Below are 20274 nucleotides of genomic sequence, written 5' to 3'. Positions count from 1 at the left end.
TCACTATCTTTTGCAGCTGTATGGAGCGTAATTTTAGTGCATACATATATTATCACTTTAGTGGTGGCAAGGATCACGATTTGACGAATTAAAAGGCATAAAACATCCAGATATTTTTTAAAAGGAGCTTTCAAGGTTTTTTTCTTAAGTTTGCCAAGATTTTCAAACTTCGAACTCTCTGAGGAGACAAAAGATTTTAACTCACAGATCCTAAAATTGAACCCAGGTTAGCGGTCGGTCAACGTTTGAGCACTAGAGTGTTACGATTTATCATTACTATTTCTTTTAACCCACCCTATAGTACAATAGAAAAAAGGGTGAACCCGGAAATAAATGGTACAGAAACGATTTATGGCTTGTTCGAAAGGTTTATGTTTGTACTTCAACATAACCAAAATCCACCAAAATCCCTCTCGGGAATATCAAGATATGACGTCATCAAAATGGCCGCCCCTGAATTTCACCTGAGTACATTGAAAAGTGCATAAAACCTGTACCATTCATTAGAAAACTTAAATTTTCGGTTCATTCCTCAGGGAATACTTAAGAAAAGAGCTTGTGTGAAAAATATCTGGCCTACGTTACCGCCGTTTCTTAAATATGGCGTCTAACAATAACATAAATCGACTTTTCTAAGTGCGCTTTATATAAGGAAAATTTCTTAGAACGCTACTTACTGCAGAAACCCTTATATCAGAAATTTAGTGAAAAATTCTATGTAAGTTTTCTGTTCGACACCCCTAGCACACATGTTATTTAGCCAACATGATCGTATAATAAAATTCAAAATGACGGAAATTGGAACTTTTCAAATATTCGTAACTATCGCAATTCCTAATTAAACCAAACTTAGCATAAAGATGCATATATACAAGTAAAGGTCACGTTTGCGGAATTGAGTTGCTGCTCAAGACATATGTGATTGAGTAGTATTAAGTGAGCTCAATATATCAGGGAAGGTTTAGGTGCAAAGCTCAATAGCTTTAGAAGATACAGCTACTAGAACATCACATGAAGGTACATGTTATGGTCATAATACATAGTCCAAAACATAAGAGAGAAGTCTTATACCTATTATTTCCTCTAAACTAGTTTATGTTCGTATTTCCAGCATACTTAAGTGATGAAACACAAGAGAAAGTTGTTTGTTTTGGAAATCCGAAGTGGGTTTGCTATTGCATAGAAAAGTTACCAATTACTACAATCAAGATGCAGTTCAGAAAAGAGTGCATGCCTCGCACAAACACTCTTCTCACAATATGAGCACACCTGACAAGCGCAATCAAGTCGCACTTGAAACATTTGTCGTTCACAATTCCGTCAAAGCAGTAATCGTAAGGAACGATCCAAATTTCAGGCTCCTCATTCAAGTATCCAGCCTTATAGAAAGCGAGTCGAAGTATGTTGCGAAAACGAGGGGCACTTAACTGGTAAATTGTGAACGACTGAAGTTGTATGAACTTATCACGATGCTAAATATTCACGTCACTTCCTGTTAGTACTGCATCAGTGATGAAACGAACAAAGGCTTTGTATGGATGGAAGAAGTGAACATCTAGAGGCTGAATCATGCCACTACATCTACCAGGTATCAGCCGTTTGATCAATGCAGAGCCCTCTGGCACAAACTGTGACGAAAAACTGTAGTTCTTATTTGCAGATTGTAAATGAAGTAAACAGGAGGGCTTTCTTCCTATCACCTGAAATGCTTTCTCACATGACGTCCGAATAGAAAGTCTTAAGATCCTGCTTATTCATGTTTGCTGTTTTACCAGCAAATTAGATTAAGATTATAGTAGCCGGATCGGCTGGTTTTATGCAGGGAACCTATCGTTTGATTCAACCACCAGAACATACATGGGACGCAGAATTTCTTCATCCATGGACACAACAGGCATTATCATATAAGAATGAGATGATGCACTCACGTATCCCACTGTTGTTCTGATCTTCACTAATCCTTTCTCCCTCCACGTCCGATACGAATGCAATTCCTTCTGGAAGCGACTTTAATCCGCATTGAAGACATTGGCATTTTGGAATGTTATCAGTGATCATAAGATCACGTACAGAAATAGACTATAACATGTACTTCCATGTAGCTTTATAGTGGTTGTATCTTCTAAACCCTTTGAGCTTTGCACTTAAAACTTCCTTGACATATTGAGCACTGTAACGTAGTCTGAGTGGAGTTAAATTATTCCCACAAAGACTATCGCTATTGGACATGTACTGTTTGAGTACATACACATAATTGATTTTAAAAATAAATGAATAAAAACATCTAAATCTCTGTTGGTATACACCATACAAATTAACGTAATTTCAATTGAGTAATGAAAATCCAGAAATTCAAATTAACTGAATTAAATGTATATATAAAAAAAAAAAGTTTTACATCAAAACAACTATTTACTGCGATAATCATGAGACTAAGCATATTGAATAACAAATTCAACACTTACCAAAGTTTCTGCATCTAAAAATTATTTCTTCCATAGCGAATTTTGTTCTTGTACGATGCATTTAAGGTTATCATTCCAAAAATATGTAAATATGAAACACTAGACCCACTTTAAAGGCTATTAATTGGTTTTCTAAACTCACTCGAATGGGACTAATATATCTTTATACAATAATCACTGTAAATGTGCGAATTTGATTTTAATTTCCCACTCAAGAGCTTCAATATAAGAAATATCATTAAGCCACTCACAAAATGTAGCACATACTCGAAAATGTGAAGAAAATCGTTTCAATAACACCAAGTAAATTAATAATTCGGATGTAGTAGCCAGTATTTTTTTTTTCCTATTATTGAATTGTACTTGATCCTGACAACATAACACTTTTTGCTTATCGATCGATATTTTTTTCTTCTACTTTCAGAATAAACTTGTTACAGGAAACTTATAGCAATATATGATAAATAGAATGCTATTCACACTTCCATGTTCCCTTTTCACATTTCACTTTAACTGTATATATAACTTTGATAAATTTCGACTAAGGTCAGTTTTTACAACACTTGATTCACGAGTATTTAACCGTGTCCACTTTCCCCATCGTTGTCGTAATTATGTGCGTACTGCTACAACCACGAACAATCTAAGCTTCTAATACCAATTATTCCCGCCATAAACTCAGAGGCGCTGTTTGCCATATTAATCAAGTATCGACTTTTTTCCCCCCTATTTAATGAAATTGTTACAGCATACTTAATACTACTCTATCACGTATGTCTCAGACACAACTCATTCACCCAAACGTGACCTTTACTTGTCAGTTGTGCGTTAAAATCAGCCTGACTCTGCAAAATCTTTTAATATGGCGATTGTTTTAAAGAAATATAGCTTTTCTATTCTTGTGGCTTTATGTCAAAAGGTTTAAGGAAAATTAACGGAAATATCTACAGTAGTTCTTTATCTCTACCTGACAAAATGGTACAGAATCTTCTAACAGCTATAGTCGAAGTACTTACTATCTCTTTTCGTGGGTGGCAGTCTCAGGTTGAGATAGAAAACCACCGGCTGCAATTATCTTCATGTATAATATAAAACGCACGATACTGAGGGTGTCTGAGTAGCCACCACCATATAATTTAACAAGAAATTGGAGTCCACTGGATTCAACAGTTTCTCGGATGGAGTTAACTTCGCCAATCTGTACACTGAGGATTGATGACTCTTTGATGCTGCGAGCATTTTTATACAACTTGCTTTTCCACATCTAAAGAGAGTGGATCTGATATTACACCTAGTCATTGCATGGATGAACAACAGATGCGGCTGAAGATTTTGTCCCACATTCTATAACATATGGCGCCCACTAATATATTTAGTTGCACCTTTCCGACTAGTTCCAGACATGAAGAAGACATTAACCATTTTCGATTTTAGATGATAAAATAGCATAATGAGAATATCTGTATCATCAGCAACTACGGTCACTCCGTGACCTTCTAAAGCTATCTGAAGTGAGGCCGCAGCGATTTCAGCGTCCGCTTTAACAGAAGCTTGGATCACCTTATGGTCATCGTCTGAAAGATGTTTGCAGAGTATGGAAATGAACTGTCTTTCGTTGTATGGATTTGCGATGAAAAAGCATTTTGGTTTGTTTGGATTTTCGTGTCTTCAGTAACTTTTACGTTGGCTGACATGACTTTAACAGAGTCTCGTTGATGTTTATGGTCTTTAATGGAAGACTAGTCATCGTAGCCATCAAATACTATTATAATTCGATTGGATCTTCCATATTTTGCAAAAAACGTGTTGTAGGCTATTGAATGTAATGAAGAAGAGCTCCATCATCTAAGACATATCTGTCACACACTTTAGGTTGTGGAGCACCAGGCATGTTCTTCATTAATATTATTAGGTTACCCTTGTCGGGCTTTCTCATGTAGTCGTCTTTAAACAATGCTGCAGGCTCAGCAGTGAACTCATATTTGAGTTGCTCAGTCACATTTCCATTTCGTTCAGAAATGATAATAAATCGCAAAAACAGTACGGATCAATGTGGAGCACTGTGTGGCCAACATCGATTTCTTTCTGCGAAGTTATTAGCGTTTAAACTTATTCTGCTTTTCGAATTGATGCTTTGCACACTTTCTTGCTGTCCAACGTCTTCTGTATTCATGTGCCAACATCTTCAGCGTCATCGCAATTAATCACATCTTCCAAAAAAGCACGAGTATCTAATTACAAATTTCGAAGTGAGTCGTCACTGATGTCAAATGGATTGTGAACTTCAAACCACACAGATACCTGATTTAGAACAGCTGCATCAGGGTTCCTTCTAGTCGTCCTTATTTCAATGTGTTGTTCTCCGGAAATGCGACGATTTACAGTTAAGGAAGTCCTAGCTTCGTAGACAGCGGAGCACATATACATAGTGTGGACCCAAAGCAGTCTTACATTGTCAGAGAATCCCCTTCCTTGTGTCAGGCCGCCTCTTAATTAGCGTTTGTTCGATCATAAGGTCTGGCCATAAACAAGCCCATTCACAACTCAATCGACGGATTGTACAGGCATTTGACATTAACTGTTCATATAACCAGGGATGAGATGTATATGAATTGCAAGTACAGGTGAGCATATTTTGCGTATTGTATTTGTCCAGTTGCTGCAAAAGAGATCGAGCATACGACTGACAGCAAACAAATACAAGTGTCGGTCACCAATGCGCTCAACATGAACAAACAATTTCACAGTTTCCACATCCTCGAGATACTGCAACGACAATTGTGATTTCTGGAAATTTACTGCAAGAAATTTTTAGTACTTCAGGAGATGTTGTTCCTTACTGAAGTCATGTTCGCTTAATACTTTAAACGAGAAAATACACCTTGCACTATAAAACAAGTTACATTTCTTCCATCTTAACGCATACAATACTGGTACTGGGTTCGTTTGAATGGTCATGATATACTCAAATCTTGATATAAATATATTTGCGCATATACGTATAAAAGAGTTTTAAAGTTATTTACCATTAAACACTGTAATGCGCACTATGAAAGTAGATTTCTTTTATTGTTAGACGCCATATTTAAAAATGGCGGCAATGCATGGTATTTTTCACATAAATTCTTTTCTGATGTATTCTCTAAGAAATGAACCGAAAATTTAACTTTTCTAATGAACGGTACAGGTTTTATGCACTTTCAATGTACTGAGGAGAAATTCACTGGCGCCCGCATTGATTACGTCATATCTTGATATTCCCAAGAGGGATTTTGGTGGATTTTGGTTATGTTGGAGTACAAACATAAACCTTTCAAACAAGGCATAAATCATTTCTGTACCAATTTTTTCCGGGTTTCGCCTAAATGAAGGGTTCTGCTACTGTACTACTAATGAATAGATGTACTAGCAACACCTTGTCCTTTTTCAGTTCAGGGCTAGCGGATATGCATGTTCTTGCGTAAACTTTCACTTAAGTGGACTGTCACCAACCAGATTTGCGACCCGAAAAAACTATGAATTCGACACTAATCTCGGTCATTTTGAACATTTTATTTTTCATCTCTTCTCAGTCTCATACGCGTCGGGCTGAACTTCGACTGAAGCAGCATCAAGATGTTACACTATTCACCTCAGCTATCCTGAAAACTGTGGATTCGACTCGAATATCGACCTCATATCTAATGCCATTTTCGATTATTTTTACATATCACCTCCTCTCCACCTTAGGGATGGCAAAGGTCTTACCCCGACAGTATTTTTTCTCCAAATTGTAGGTCATACATGCACCAAGTTTGGTTCAAATTCTTCCAGAGTTCAATCGTTCCAGAGTTATGATGAAACATAAACACACACCATACATATATCCATTTATATAAGTATATAGAAGATATAAGTTCTTAATAATACTTGATAACTTGATATAATGGTTGTTACGTGCTAGATATATATATATATATATTTTTAAATATATTGTTGAGTTGGATGTATTGTAGATAATTGAAAAATACATATGAATATGTCAATTGATTTATAATACCATTGCTATGTTTCTGTTCCAGTCATGTGAAAATTTAGCGTCTGATGTGGAAAGTTCTGGAGAAGTTCGTGATGATAAAAAGCAGGATAATTTGACACCTCAACAGATAGATGGAACACTTCAGCAACTTGAGCAAGGAGTAGAATACGCTTTACAACGTGCTAAACTCTGGTCAAAATATGCCAAAGATGTTATGATGTATATAGAGAAGAGAGCCCACCTTGAAATGGAGTATTCGAAGAATTTAACTAAACTAGCACAAACTGTTCGTCCCTTACTTAAAGAAGAGGTATTTTTTTCTATTCACATTTATGAATTAGATTTTCATGTTCAGGTCACTTACTTACATAATGCTTGTATCAAGTATATGTGAAGGAGACAATATTTTACCTGGTGACTTGTTTAGTTGACTAAAGGTTTAACTGAGAAGTTCTCTCTCATCCACATCATGGATACGTATTCGTTTCATTGATTGATTTATTGACTAAATTTTAATTTCGTTTTTGCCCTGAGGCTGTATGAGAAGGACCCAAACGTATGCATTTACATCGAGGATCGACCTCATGGACCACACTTACAGAAAGAATGCGTATTATCCGTGCTGCTATCTGTGTGCCTACAATTGATATTTGGCTAATTAATAGTGCATGTTAGAAAAACATTTTTAATGCTTTGCTTTGTAAAGGTTTCTTTTTTTTCATTTGTGAGTAATTTAGTATGCGTATGGTCTTATTCAGTATTCTCGTAAATATTCGTATGAAATGAAATTTTAACATGTTTTGATTGAAATAAAGATCTCAATTGGGCGAAGAAGATTTGCTTTTGTTTGATTTAAATATCTCTGTGTGAATACAGGGCTTTTCATAGTCAGCTGGCCGTTTAAAACAAAGTTCTTTCTAACTTAATGTTTGATTAATGATCTTTTATCTATTTCTTCAATGCTTTCAATCAGTGTAATGTATGACTAAAATAGAAGTGTAGCGTAGATTGACATGGAAGAAAATGAGACGATATTCGTAGCAAAAGCAGCCGTGTACGTTTTGGTCATTCCGTCACTTACATACCCTGACATTGATTTGAAGTGATAATCTTCCATAATCCATAACAATATTCGTTCAAAATTAGTCAGAAAACGAAGAAAATTTTGTTGAAACTGACCGTTTGCCTTCTTGTATAATTCTGTTGGATGTCATTAATTCAAATTAAATACAAATTTATTTTATTTTTTGTTCCAGAGTTTCATGCCTTTCCAGTCTATTTATTGCACTGCATTGGATCAAGATATAGATAATAGCAATTCGAGTCAAGTCACTTGTAGTTTACTTCTTGGCCATAAATTTATAGAAGTAAGTATTATATATGCGAGTATATACCATGTAATCTCTAAGTATAATTTGATTATGTTTGCTGTTTATAAGAAAATTGGTTGATGTGAATCGCCGTTAAAAGTACGTCAATCAAATTAAAATATTAAAATTTTAAACAGTATGCATAACTTTAAAATTTCATTAGGTTTTAAACTTAATTGATTATTTTTTCTTACTTGCTAATTTTAAATTGATAACAGTTGAAAAAAAAAAGTAGTCATGATTCGTGAAAATAATTATTCGCGAAATTGCATGAAGTAGACAGTTTTTCAGCTCCCGACTCGTTGCAGGTAGCGTTTCCACGGTATAAACAAAAAATAACTTACAATTGTCATAATTTTCATTGCACAATATTTAATTAATTTATTTTTGTAAATATACGTTTGAATGTTAATCAATTTCTTTCATTAATTTTAATTGTTTTAAAATACCTTTTAATTGCGATCAGTTACCTTCCTCGTAGGCTAAATTTCAGATTTAATGCTTTAAATATTAAAATAGTTTTTGCCAACTATTTTTGCCTCATACAATAAGCAGAAAGTTTTTTTTTTCAATACAAAACTTATGTTTTTTGTAGTATGTTATCAACTGAAATAAGAAAAAACTCATGTTTAACATTATACGTATTTAGTTCATCTTACTATATGCATAATAACAACGGGAATTTTCAGTTTAAAATCAAATCTGTTTCATCTTTTAGTAGGCGCCAGGTTCTAACGAATCTTATAAATTCTAAAAGGAAAAACATGTTTGATAAATTTGGAAATATATGATTAAAAAAAAAAAAAAACTATGGAAAATATTGAAGTAAAACTGTTTGAATAAAGAAGGAATTTGTAAACTATTTTATGACATCTTTTTTTCTATGATGTTAGGGAGCCGCGGTGGCTGTGGTAGAGCGTTCACCTCTGGTGCCTGATGTCCTTGGTTCGATCCCAGCTCGCGCCAAGTGAACTTTGTGGTGGACAAACACCGTGTGCGTGGGTTTGCTTTAGGTTCTCCCACTTTCTTCATTCCATCATTTAATTCATTTCTCATCATCACCATCTCCTTTAGCCTAGCCGGCATAACCGTGGGACGTAAAAATTAAAGATTCTTTTCATTCTTTTACGGTGTTAAGTGGTTAAATGACCATAGAGTTACTCTGGAGGGTGTATCGTTATAAAAGTCTTTAGCGAAAAATAAGATAAAAAAATAAATAAGGCTTTCAAAAGTCTGATTTATTTTTACTTTTAGTGAAGCGTGGGAGCCAAGGGGCTTGATTGTGTATATTATAGAGTTCACAATGTTCGTTTCAGAATAAGTTGATAATTTTTCGTTTCAGCCCCTGACAATACGGAGAAATGAGCATGAGCGTACAAGAAAGCAGCTAAAGGAAACATGGCATCGGGAGTTGAAGCATATGCATGAGGCAGTTTCTAGCTTACGGAAAGCAAAGGCAGCTTACATTCAACGACAGCAGGAGTACGAGAGAGCAAGGGAAGCAGCTCAGCGGGCAGCAACCACCACAGGAGCCGGTGGAGATACGTTAGACCCAGCCAAATTAGACAAGAGAAAGAGATTAGAGGACGATGCGCGACAAAAGGTTACTCTTACTGTGTATCCAGCATTTTTAACTTTTAGTTTAAGTGCATAGTCGAACATTAACACTGCAATGCCTTTCGTGGATCATAGGTTCGTATTTGGAAATAAAAAAAAAGGATAGTATTTTCTTTGTGTGGATCTGAAGTGTTTCAGAAATTAATGAACAATTTAATCGAAAATAGTAAAATAAGAATCGGTAAAATTAGTTGATTATATACTGTGTTGATAGGTAAAGATTGCACATTAATAATTCAATGTAGATGAATATTAGAAGAAAGAAATCAATGTTTATTATTTTCAGTACAAGATAGGGTCCAGTGGCTAGATTTTGTTTCTTTGACAATAAACCTTCGATTTTCTTGTCATAAAGTTAATTATTTTATCTTATTTATTTATGTGTTTATTTAGATAATTATTTTCTAATATCCTTAACTTTAAGAAAGAAAAAAAAAGAAAGTAATAAACAGCTGGATTACCAGATTTTTTCTGATATAGCCTTGGTTGTCCGGTGCAGAATGTGCTAATGGCTTGATAAATTTCTTCTGTGCCAGTGCCAATTTTAGCACTTAGAGATTTTACAATTATAGTCTAAGTGTATTTAGGGAGTATTACTTGTAAAATCGCTGCTTTAAAATTGATTATGCTGTTGCAGCGAAATTATTCAGATCATATTCTTTTGTGTCCTTTTGTTTCATACTTGAAAGTAACCACAGGATAAGAGATTACTTCTTTAGGAATATAATTTTTACATATTACATATTATCTGTAGCACTTTTAGTTGAAATGAGATCTATTTCGTGCGGTAGTTTCGGCATTATTATGGCGAGCTTAATTGTTTAAGTCTATGTAAAGTATATATATATGAAGACTACAGGGGGAAAAAAGAGGCAAGTCAGTTTTTTATAACTTTATATAATTGCCCTGTTTTCTACTGACTTAGCTCCTTTTTCTCCTGTAGGCGAAATCTTGAGCATTAAATTTTTTAGTGACTAACCTTTTTGCTGTGGGATTTAGTCTATGCAACCTACACATTTCAGGCTACATAATTCTGTTGTTAATTCATTTTCGACCATTTCTTGACACCTCCTTCTTCCCCTGGTCTTCATACACAATTGCACTATTTTATACATTAAATATATATATATATATATATATATATATATATATATATATGCCACTAATGCTGTTGATAACATGGATTTTAGGGCAGTCAATGTGATTAGGATTTTTTCTGACATTCCTTTAGTTCACTCTGAGAAGCACTTTAACATCAAAGGTTAAAAGTTCTGACCCAGCAACAAAAATTAAATGATCCTAAATTTACTGTTCATACAGAATTTTTAATATCCATTTCTGCTTCTTTTCGTAAACAGTAAATGAATTTTTAAACTATTTCTTGAAGTTATTCTTAGAACATGAAGTCAAAGAAAGATGTGGGGAGGGATTTAATTAAAATTGTAATATTAGTGTTCTTAAATTTATTTATTTATTTATTTATTTATTCGAAAAATGTCTGTGTGTCTCCACGAATCATTCTTCAAACTCTTAGCAGAAATTCAGGTTTTATCACCAAATAAATCCGAAAGTGGAGCATTAACTAGGTTTTATTTTACATGTATTTTTTTCATTTGGATTATAATTATAATTTTCGAAAAAACTGATGCATGCGGTATTTGTTTACTCCAGAGCCCATATAATGCATTTAAACTCGTAAACCTGAGCATATAGTAGTAAAGTCTCATTTTTTAAAAGAGAATAAGGAAAATTTTGCTTACTCGAAATGTGAAATCAATAATATAGCAGCCATACGTGGTCTAAAAATATAAAAAATTAATATGTGGAAACTTCTATGTTCTATACTTCTAAAATATTAAGTAACTGTTGATTATGAACTGCGGTTACATATTGCCCACAAAACAAGTATGTTGTGGATAATTAATTTAGGTAGTAAATATTCAAATATACAGGGTGTTAGAGCTAAATTTGACAGTTGCTGGTGAAAGACAACAGCAGGGAATATTTGATTCAAAATGAAATATATTGGAAACATGGAAAAGTGATATAAACATGACAGTGATGAAAAGAGAAATCACTCTGAAAGGCCACTCTCACCATCAACATCTGCCTTGAGGCAGCTCCAAAACCTGTCACGCACGATCTACCGAGGGAGAGCGTCAAATATCGCCCCAATCCTGCCAATCAGCAGGATTTTGGTGTTACAGGCAGTGCAGTTACTTACTTGTTCAACCATGTCCCACAGGTAATAATCCATATGACTGCAATCAGGGGAGTTAGGGTGCCATGCGCTTGGACTTCTGTAATGGTAAAAAAAATGTGATAATCACTTCTGAATTTTCCATCGGTAAGGCAGGGAACTGAATCTTGCTGCCACAGTCAAGTCTTCTAGCAGCCACCGTCTCTACCCAGGGCTTGAACAAGGTGTTCAGCAACTGCACTAGGCATTCAAATTAAGTTTGAATCCCTGTTAAAGACGTGGCCCCATAACATCACCTTACACACGATATCCAAACATCATCACATTTTGGGGAAATTTAGTGTACAGGAGATGAGGAACATTCGATGGATTGTAGGCAAGCCAGGTGTTCTGTTCTGACTTTTTTTTTTTTTTTTGTCATCAGAGAAGAACCACATTATTCCTCATTCAACGGGATATTTCACTTTGTTAAGAAGTTCTTTTGCTTTAGATTAGGCGGCTTGGTCGAGCCTTTTCTGTCAGGAATTGGCCTTTGCGCTTCTTTAGGAGTGATAGTGGAAGTCCACGTTCACATTCAGCTGCATGGTGGACGCTGCAACACCCATTTCGCGCGCTACAGCTTGTATTCTTTTGTGTGGGTCTTTCGTTACTTCCTGCAATTGTTGGATGAATTCGGGTGTTCGGTGGCAATCGGAAAACCATCTGTGTGTTTTCCTACCGGGCATAGCTTCGTAATCTCCGTTGTACCTCTGTATTTTACATAGTATGGCTTTTACGGTGTTCACTCAATATTGAGCAGCTGTCTTGATTGTGGAATTTGAATGTCCGACATGAATCATCATGATACAGGTAACTCTTTTCCAATATTCCGGTGGCTTCCACTCGTCCATTACAGCTTCTTTTCACATTATGACTATATTGAAAGAACAGTAAAAACATATCTCGAGTTAGATAAATGCATCCCGGAACAGACATGTTTATGTATAGCACACAAAGTGTCAAATTTATCCCAAACACCGTGCATATGTATTAAAATAAAGTATTATGTGTCCTTGAAATGCAAAATATTGTTATTATTATTAATAGTATTTCACCACCAACAGGCGACAGACGCTGAAATAACGTACAAAACGTACGTTCAAGATGCCAATAAACGACACCAGAAACTGCAAGAAGTGAAAGCAGACGTTTTGCGACAAGTTCGAGAGTTGATTCTTCAGTGTGACCAAACAATGAAAGCTGTCACTGTGAGCTATTTTCAGCTTCAACACACGTTAAGCACTCCTGCACCAATTCAGGTAGAATATTCCTCGTATTAAAGAATTGCTAAAGCTTCTGTCCCGTATTCGCCTATATTTTCGTTTTATGAACGGTGACTACATAATTTGTCATTTACTTACTTGTTATTGTGAAAAGAAATGTAAATTGAATGGTTGAATGTGTAAGTGTTTGTGTTGTGTTTATATAACTAGTGTAAAGACAATGTATGCATATAGGAAGAGCTTTCAGTAACTTTTTTTTTTTTTGTGTGTGTGTGTGTGTGTGTGTAATTTTGGGGAAAGAAAAAAGAAGGTTAAAATTAATCTAGCAAAGCTGTGTAGAATATTTCGAACAAGTATATAGTAATCTATAATATTTATTTTGCCTGAAACACAGTCTACCCAACAGGTTTTGATAATGCGTCAACTCATCAAACACTACCAATACGCGAGCTGCACTGTAAAATGTTATCTAGAATTACTGTATCACATTAGTTTGGTACCAGAAATCGAACGGCTTTTACACTACTTGAATACAAATCAAAGATTTACAAAAGCAAGGCTAAGCTGGACGTTTTATTGTCTTCTAATGTGAACAAAAGAGTATTTTGTATAGAGAAAAATTTATTTACAATTTTATAGTTCGATTCGGACGAGATTTTACCATAACTTGATAAAACGGTGAAAATTTTGTTGAAATCTAAATACTGTACTTATTTGTAATTTATACCTTATATTTTCACTGTATAAATGGATTTACTGATTACTGGTATCAATTTTTAGTAATATTACTACAAGAAAAAAAGTTTTAAATGTTCCTGATTCAAGTTAAATACAAGTCCATCCTTCCATACAGTAAAGTGTACTGTTGTTACTGAATCTTGTTTTAGACTTGCCATATAGACTTGATTACGATTAAATATGTTTATTTGACATTGTGCAATAATTTTAAGTTAACACTTATAAAACTGGGGTATTTTCAGAAGAATTACCCAGAAAACCGGCCATTTTTGATGTTTCTCATTAAACAATTACAAAATATTTTACTGCTCAGTAGGTGCGCTTATTACATCAAATTACAGGTCATTTCCTCCTCTACATCTACAAACATTATAACCATATATATATCCTTAGCCGAGCTATAATTGTTTATATTTGACTTATTTTCACTATAGGAAAAAAGTCCGTGCTTTGAGTTCTTAGGCATATTTAGCCTTGGTGTGAAATAGCATGAAATACTGTATTCTGGCATGCAAAGACTCACATTGCATTTAGGACACATCCACGTTATGTTCTTTCGCATTCTTTTGCCATCACTTTTCTTTCCTGCATCCGAACAGGCCTTACAATGTCTACTGAGTCTGGCTGTTTTTTCCGTAGCGGGAGTTGTCTTCGCAAAATGTATCCTAGTTAATCTGTTAGTTACAGTTAAGTTTTGGGAGACTTGTTGAGCTTCAATCCCTGCCTTTTCATTCAAGGCTTCCCCTGATTTCTGAAAAAAAAAAAAAAAAAAAAAAAAAAAAAAAAAAAAAAAAAAAAAAAAAAAAAAAAAAAAAGCTAGTGCATATTGTTCTTTTCTCGTGCACTTCTAGTTTTCTTGTATAGAATCCATGTATTTGCAGCTCACATATACAACAAGTGGGAGAATAGTTTCTTCCACCACGTTAGTTGCTTCAGATTGAAGGGGTAATATGCCACTAGTTGGTCACTTTTTTCAACACCAACTTTGTTTATTGCTGTTGGAGTGTATGCCAAACAGAAAGAAATTGCCTAAAGCTACGGTTGTTCAAAAGAAATTAAAAAAAAAAAAAGATATGGTGTATCAGCGTAAAGATTATTTCTTGTGTGTAGAGTGGGAAGACACAAGATATGTCGTGATGCTTTCAATCAAACATCAAGCAACATCGTTGACATTACTGTGAAATCAAAGAACGGACTTGTAGTGAAACAAAGTGAGATGTAGTGCAAGACTACGATATAAACAAAGGTGGTGTTGACAAAAGTGATCAATTAGTGGCGTATTACCCCTTCACTCGGGAGCAACTAAACTAGTGGAAGGAACTATTCTTCCACTTCCTGAATATGTCAGCTGCAAATGCATGAATTCTATACAAGAAAACCGGAAGTAGACGAAAAAATAACAATGTGCATTTGGCAGCATTTCTGCAGAAAGTATGGGAAGCCTTGAGTGAAAAAGCATGGATTGAAGCTCAACAAACGTCATGGGAGCACACCTGCAAAGAAACCTCTACTCCCTCAACATGCTACTCCCTCAAATAAAGCTACGTATTGTTCTCGCTTTCTTGCTACAACGGAGTTCATTTTTCTGCCCACAAGGGTATAGCAGCATGAAGAGGTATCCACATAGACGGTGTAAAACAAATTTTTAGTGTCTGGAAGACAATAAACAACGCTATATAGTAAAATTAACATGCTTGTGCTATGCACGTGCATTACCAGCTTGGACAAAATACCACGCTCGTGCCATGCACGAGCATGGCCTTTAATGTGTTAATGAAAATTAACGAAAAAAAAAAAAAAAAAAGCGCTACTGATCCGTGAATAGAAACCGGGTCTCTGATAGCCGTGCCGGTGTACTAGATAATTTCTCCTGTTTTAATTCTACAAAGATCGACAAGGTCACTGACTATCAACACATCCTTAGGATTTGGGAGGAGGTGGATGAAGAAGAAAGAGGACCCAGAATATTGAATAGTGTAGTAGTATAAGACATAAACACATGCAAAGGAAGGAAGGCCACTGTTGACGATGATATACCCGTTGGTTTGTTCGAGCCATTAGGAGACAATGCAATGAAAGTACTGACTTGACATATTAACAATATCAACCTGAGTAGAGAATGGCTAAAGGATTTTCTAGATGTTACAATGGTTGCGTTACCTAAGAAAAAACAGGCAAAGAAATGTAATGATCACAAAATCATTAGCTTTATTTCCAACACTGGAAAGATGCTTGTGCGCATAGTGAACAGGCGGGTGCGAAGTAAGATACATGTTGGACGAAGATCAAGTCTGGAAAGGAAGAAGGACCACAGATGCTATTGGGTTAGAACGAGTTCTTGGCGTAAGGAAAAAGTTGTTTTTGTGCTTCATCCATTGGCGAAAATCTTTCGACCGAGTCAATTAGACCAAACTCTTTGAAAATGCTTACAGAAAGCGGGGTCAGTTGAAGGAATCGACGACTCATTCGCAACATATACACAAGACAAAGAGTGAAGTTGCAATTGAATTAATGAGAAACCAATAGTGTGGAGATTGGAAGAGGAGTCAGACAAACATGTAGTTTGTCCCCCAATTATTTAACATTTATAGTGAATGCTTAATGAAAGAAGTATTAGTGGAAGTTGGAGATTTCAAGATTTAATTCCAGATTATTAACGAGATCAAGTATGCAGATGACACGGTTATTATAGCTAGAACTGAAGAAGGATTACAGAGATGATTGGCAAAATAGTTGACACTGGGAAACTAGATGAAATGGAAATCAAGATCGAAAATTTGAAAATCATGAGAATATTCCGTGGAAATACGCAATTACGAATCCCATTAAAGCAAAAAAAAAAAAAAAAAAAAAAAAAAAAAGCTTGAAGAGGTCGATCATTCATATATCTGGAAAGTACTTTGACGAAGGATGCTTACTGCACCAAAGGGATCAGGTCAATAATCCCTATAACTAACTAACTAACTCTATGGCCTATGGAACCCGGAGGTTCAATGCCGCGTTCACAAAAGCTCTCCACTGACTTCTATCCTTAGCCAATTGGATTCAGCTTTTACTTTGTGTTCCTATCTCTTCGAGATCCATCTTAATATTGTCCTCCCATCTGAGTCTAGGTCTTCCTAATGGTCGTTTTCCGATTCGTCTTCCAGTCAAGACTTTGAAAACGTTTCTGCTTTATTCCATTCTAGCTACATGACGTGCCCACCTAAGCTCCATAGACTTGACGACCCTAGCAATGTTGGGTAAACCGTATAAATTATGTAGTTCCTGGTTATGAAGTTTCCGCCATTCCCCATTCCCTCCTTTGGGTCCGAATATTCGTCTCAGGATCTTGTTCTCAAATACTTTCAGCCTTCCCTCAGAGTAAGCGAACATGTTTCGCAACCATACAGAACAACAGGCATGATTATCGTTTTATATATTTTAAGCTTCGAGTTCCTCGACAGAATTCGCGACGACAATAGATTTTGAACCGAATAGTAACACGAATTCCCTACTTTCAGTCGACATTTAATTTCTTCGTGAATATGATTTTCGTCTGTTAATATTGATCCTAAATATTTGAAAGTATCCACTTTATCAAAAGTATAATTTAATATTTTAATGCATTCATAATTTGCCGTATTACGGTCCCGACGCACTTCCATGTATTTAGTTTTCTCTGCATTTACTTCTAAATCCATGTCCCTGCAAGTGTTTAATAACATCTCTGAATTTCTTTCTATTGTTCTCCTATCATCACCTATTAAATCTACATCATCAGCATATGCCATAACCTGGTGAATACCGTTCAACTCTAGGCCGTGGTTGCTATCTTTGATTTTCCTTATAGCGTATTCCAGCACAAAGTTAAATAATAATGGCGACAACGCATCTCTTTGTTTCAGGCCATTTTCGACGTGAAAGCTCGTGGACAAAAATTTTCCTACCCGGACTTTACTTTGGGATTCATTTAAACATATCTTAATTAATCTAATTAGCTTTTTTGGTATTTCAAGTTCTGTAAGAACGTTGTATAATGTTTCTCTCCAAACCGAGTCGTAAGCCTTTCTAAAATCAATAAATAATTGATGTAGCGGGGTATTGTATTCCCATTTTGTTTCGAGTATTTGGAGAATGGTAAAAATTTGGTCGATAGTTGATCGATTTCGTCTAAATCCGCACTGATAATCTCCAATAATTTCATCTGCGTATGGGATCAGTCTTGCTAATAGAATATTTGAAAGGATTTTATAGGATGTTGATAGAAAAGAAATGCCTCGATAATTATTACAGTCACTTTTGTCGCCTTTCTTGTGAATTGGAACAATTATTGATTCTTTCCACTCTTGTGGCAATTCTTCCTTGTTCCAGATAAGGAGAATGAGTTTGTGTATCTTGTTCCACAATTTTTCGCCACCTGCTAAAATTAACTCAGCCGGAATTTCATCTATACCCGGAGATTTGTGTTCCTTTAATTTCTTTATAGCGGTTTCTACTTCTATTCGGTTGGGTTCCGGAATATACGGTTCTGCGGTGTGTATCTCCTTTTCTCCACGCACACTAGTTTTTGGCTGCGTGTTCAGCAAATCGTCAAAGAAATCTTTCCATCTATTTAAGATGCTATCCGTATCAGTGAGAACTGTTCCGTCAGCTTTCTTTAATATATAAGCATGAGGTTGATAGCCTTTCTTAAATTCGCTGATCCCCTTATACATGTCCCTATAGCCAAAGAAATTCAACAACTAAAGATCACTCCTAAGTAGGAGGTTTAATATTAAGGAAGAAGACTAAGGAAGAAGTTGGTCAAGTTTTATATATGGAGTATTGGACTGTGTGATTCAGAGACTTGGATATTATGGAAGTTAGAGAAGAAATATTTAGAGAGCTTCAAAATGTGGTGCTGGAGGAAGATAGAGAATGAACGGAGAGAGAGTAATAAACGAAGATGTTTTAAAACGGGTAGGAGAGAAAATGACGCACAGGGTGTCTATCGGTCACGAAAGTCATGAAAAAGTCATGAAATCAGAAAGCGGTCATAAAAGTCAAGAAAAATCACGAAATTTAGCTTTTAGGTCACGATTTTTTTTTTTTTTTTTTTTTTTTTTAACTGTACAAATATAAGGACGGACTGGAAAATTTTGTTCTATAAAAAGTCAAAATTCACTAACAAAAATGTCTGTGGTCGGCTTTAGACGCTATCAAATCGCAAGCAAAGCACGCTTCTATTGCATGCAAGAAAATTCGGCCTAATTCGCACCCAAATTCACTCTGGAGATTGTTGCGAAATTTTATGTTTTGGTAAAGAGAAGGTCACGAAAAAGTCACGAAATTTCATTTGGGAATTTTAGTAGACACCCTGAGGCTTTTAGCCAGCATCCTTTATAGAAAAAACAATTGGATTGGGCACATCTTGCGAAGAAATTGTCTTGTTTATACCACGATAGAAGGAAAGATGGAAGGAAAGAGAGGAGTAAGAAGAACACAATTGATTGATGATTTGAAAAAGAGAATAAATATTGGGAGTTGGAGAAGAGGAAGCTGAAGATCGAGAAACGTGTGTAAAGTTTTCCAGATCCGAACCTAGGAGAGAGAGAGAGAGTGAAGAAAACCTCTCGCGATGTCATGATTGTTTACATGACTGTCTTGCTCTACTGTTGTCGGAATATCATGTACTTCTGCTGTGATTGATCGGACAATGAGAGGAGCATTATGGACATCAAAATTTCCAAACGAAAGCGACTGAACCACTTTTTAGCTGATGATGTATTTTGCCCATAAACAGCATAAATTTCTTCACGCTTCTGCGCAGTATTACGTCTTTATCGAAATAAAATTGTAAAATGTAGCGCAGTTCTGTGGGAAATTTATTCATCTTCATGTCGCTATACCCTTACAACTGATTATAAGAATTCCAACAGCTTTTACATATCTACTACCTTCAATTGTCTGCTGTCAAATTACGGTAAGTCTGACTCGCTGCAATTCATATACCCTGAGATTTGGAATAATAACGGCATCTTATGCGCAAAAAGTTTAATACTTGTTAAACAACACGATACTGAAGCATTGAAAGCGACAGTTGATTGTTTCCGCATGCGACCGAAATCGAGAAATTACTGTCCATGTTCTTACATGTTTATTGCCTGGGTGATTCTCAATTTTTCAGGAATATCTCTTATGGATAAGAGCTGACTTCAACCTTCGTTTCTTCATTTTCACTTCAGCTTTCAAACCTTTAACTATAGTAGTATAAGTGGCCATAATAGTTCAATAATAGTGTTAATTTCTTTGTTTCTTATTATCTTTATTTATTTATTTATTTATTTATTTATTTATTTATTTATTCTTTAAATTTTAGTTCCAAACTTTGTGTGAGAGTAGTCGATTGTATGAACCAGGTTCACAGTATATGGAGTTCGTGAAACGTTTACCTCTTCCACCAGGACAGCGAAAAGATTCTGGTCAGTTGCCGTTTAATTTTGAAGCTTACTCCGAGGGTGCTCCTAGTCTGCTAGAGAAAGAAAGGAAATCAACAGAGTCTATAGAAAGTGAGGATTTGTCACAAGGAGGTGAGTTACGTTTCGTCTCTATTTTACTTACATATCATTAAAATCAATATACT

The 20274-nt window shown here is 35.4% G+C and overlaps 1 protein-coding gene across 2 annotated transcripts in view; it reads left to right on the top strand.

The window, feature by feature from the left end:
- The window catches only part of LOC145688054 (rho GTPase-activating protein 45-like), a 271266-nt gene that overhangs the window by 197866 nt on the left and 53126 nt on the right, over positions 1–20274 (top strand). For both annotated transcript variants that reach the window (XM_081761760.1, XM_081761759.1), the window contains exons 7-11: positions 6527–6793; positions 7740–7850; positions 9196–9456; positions 12774–12968; positions 20011–20221. In XM_081761760.1, the coding sequence (XP_081617886.1) occupies positions 6527–6793; positions 7740–7850; positions 9196–9456; positions 12774–12968; positions 20011–20221 (1045 nt within the window). The remainder of the gene's footprint in view (positions 1–6526; positions 6794–7739; positions 7851–9195; positions 9457–12773; positions 12969–20010; positions 20222–20274) is intronic.

Source organism: Thermobia domestica, chromosome 6, assembly GCF_964235325.1.
Source record: "Thermobia domestica chromosome 6, izTheDome1.hap1.1, whole genome shotgun sequence".
In the NCBI taxonomy this organism is placed as follows: Eukaryota; Metazoa; Arthropoda; class Insecta; order Zygentoma; family Lepismatidae; genus Thermobia; species Thermobia domestica.
Note: the sequence above shows the minus strand (reverse complement) of the source record. Positions and strands in the feature narration are given on the sequence as shown.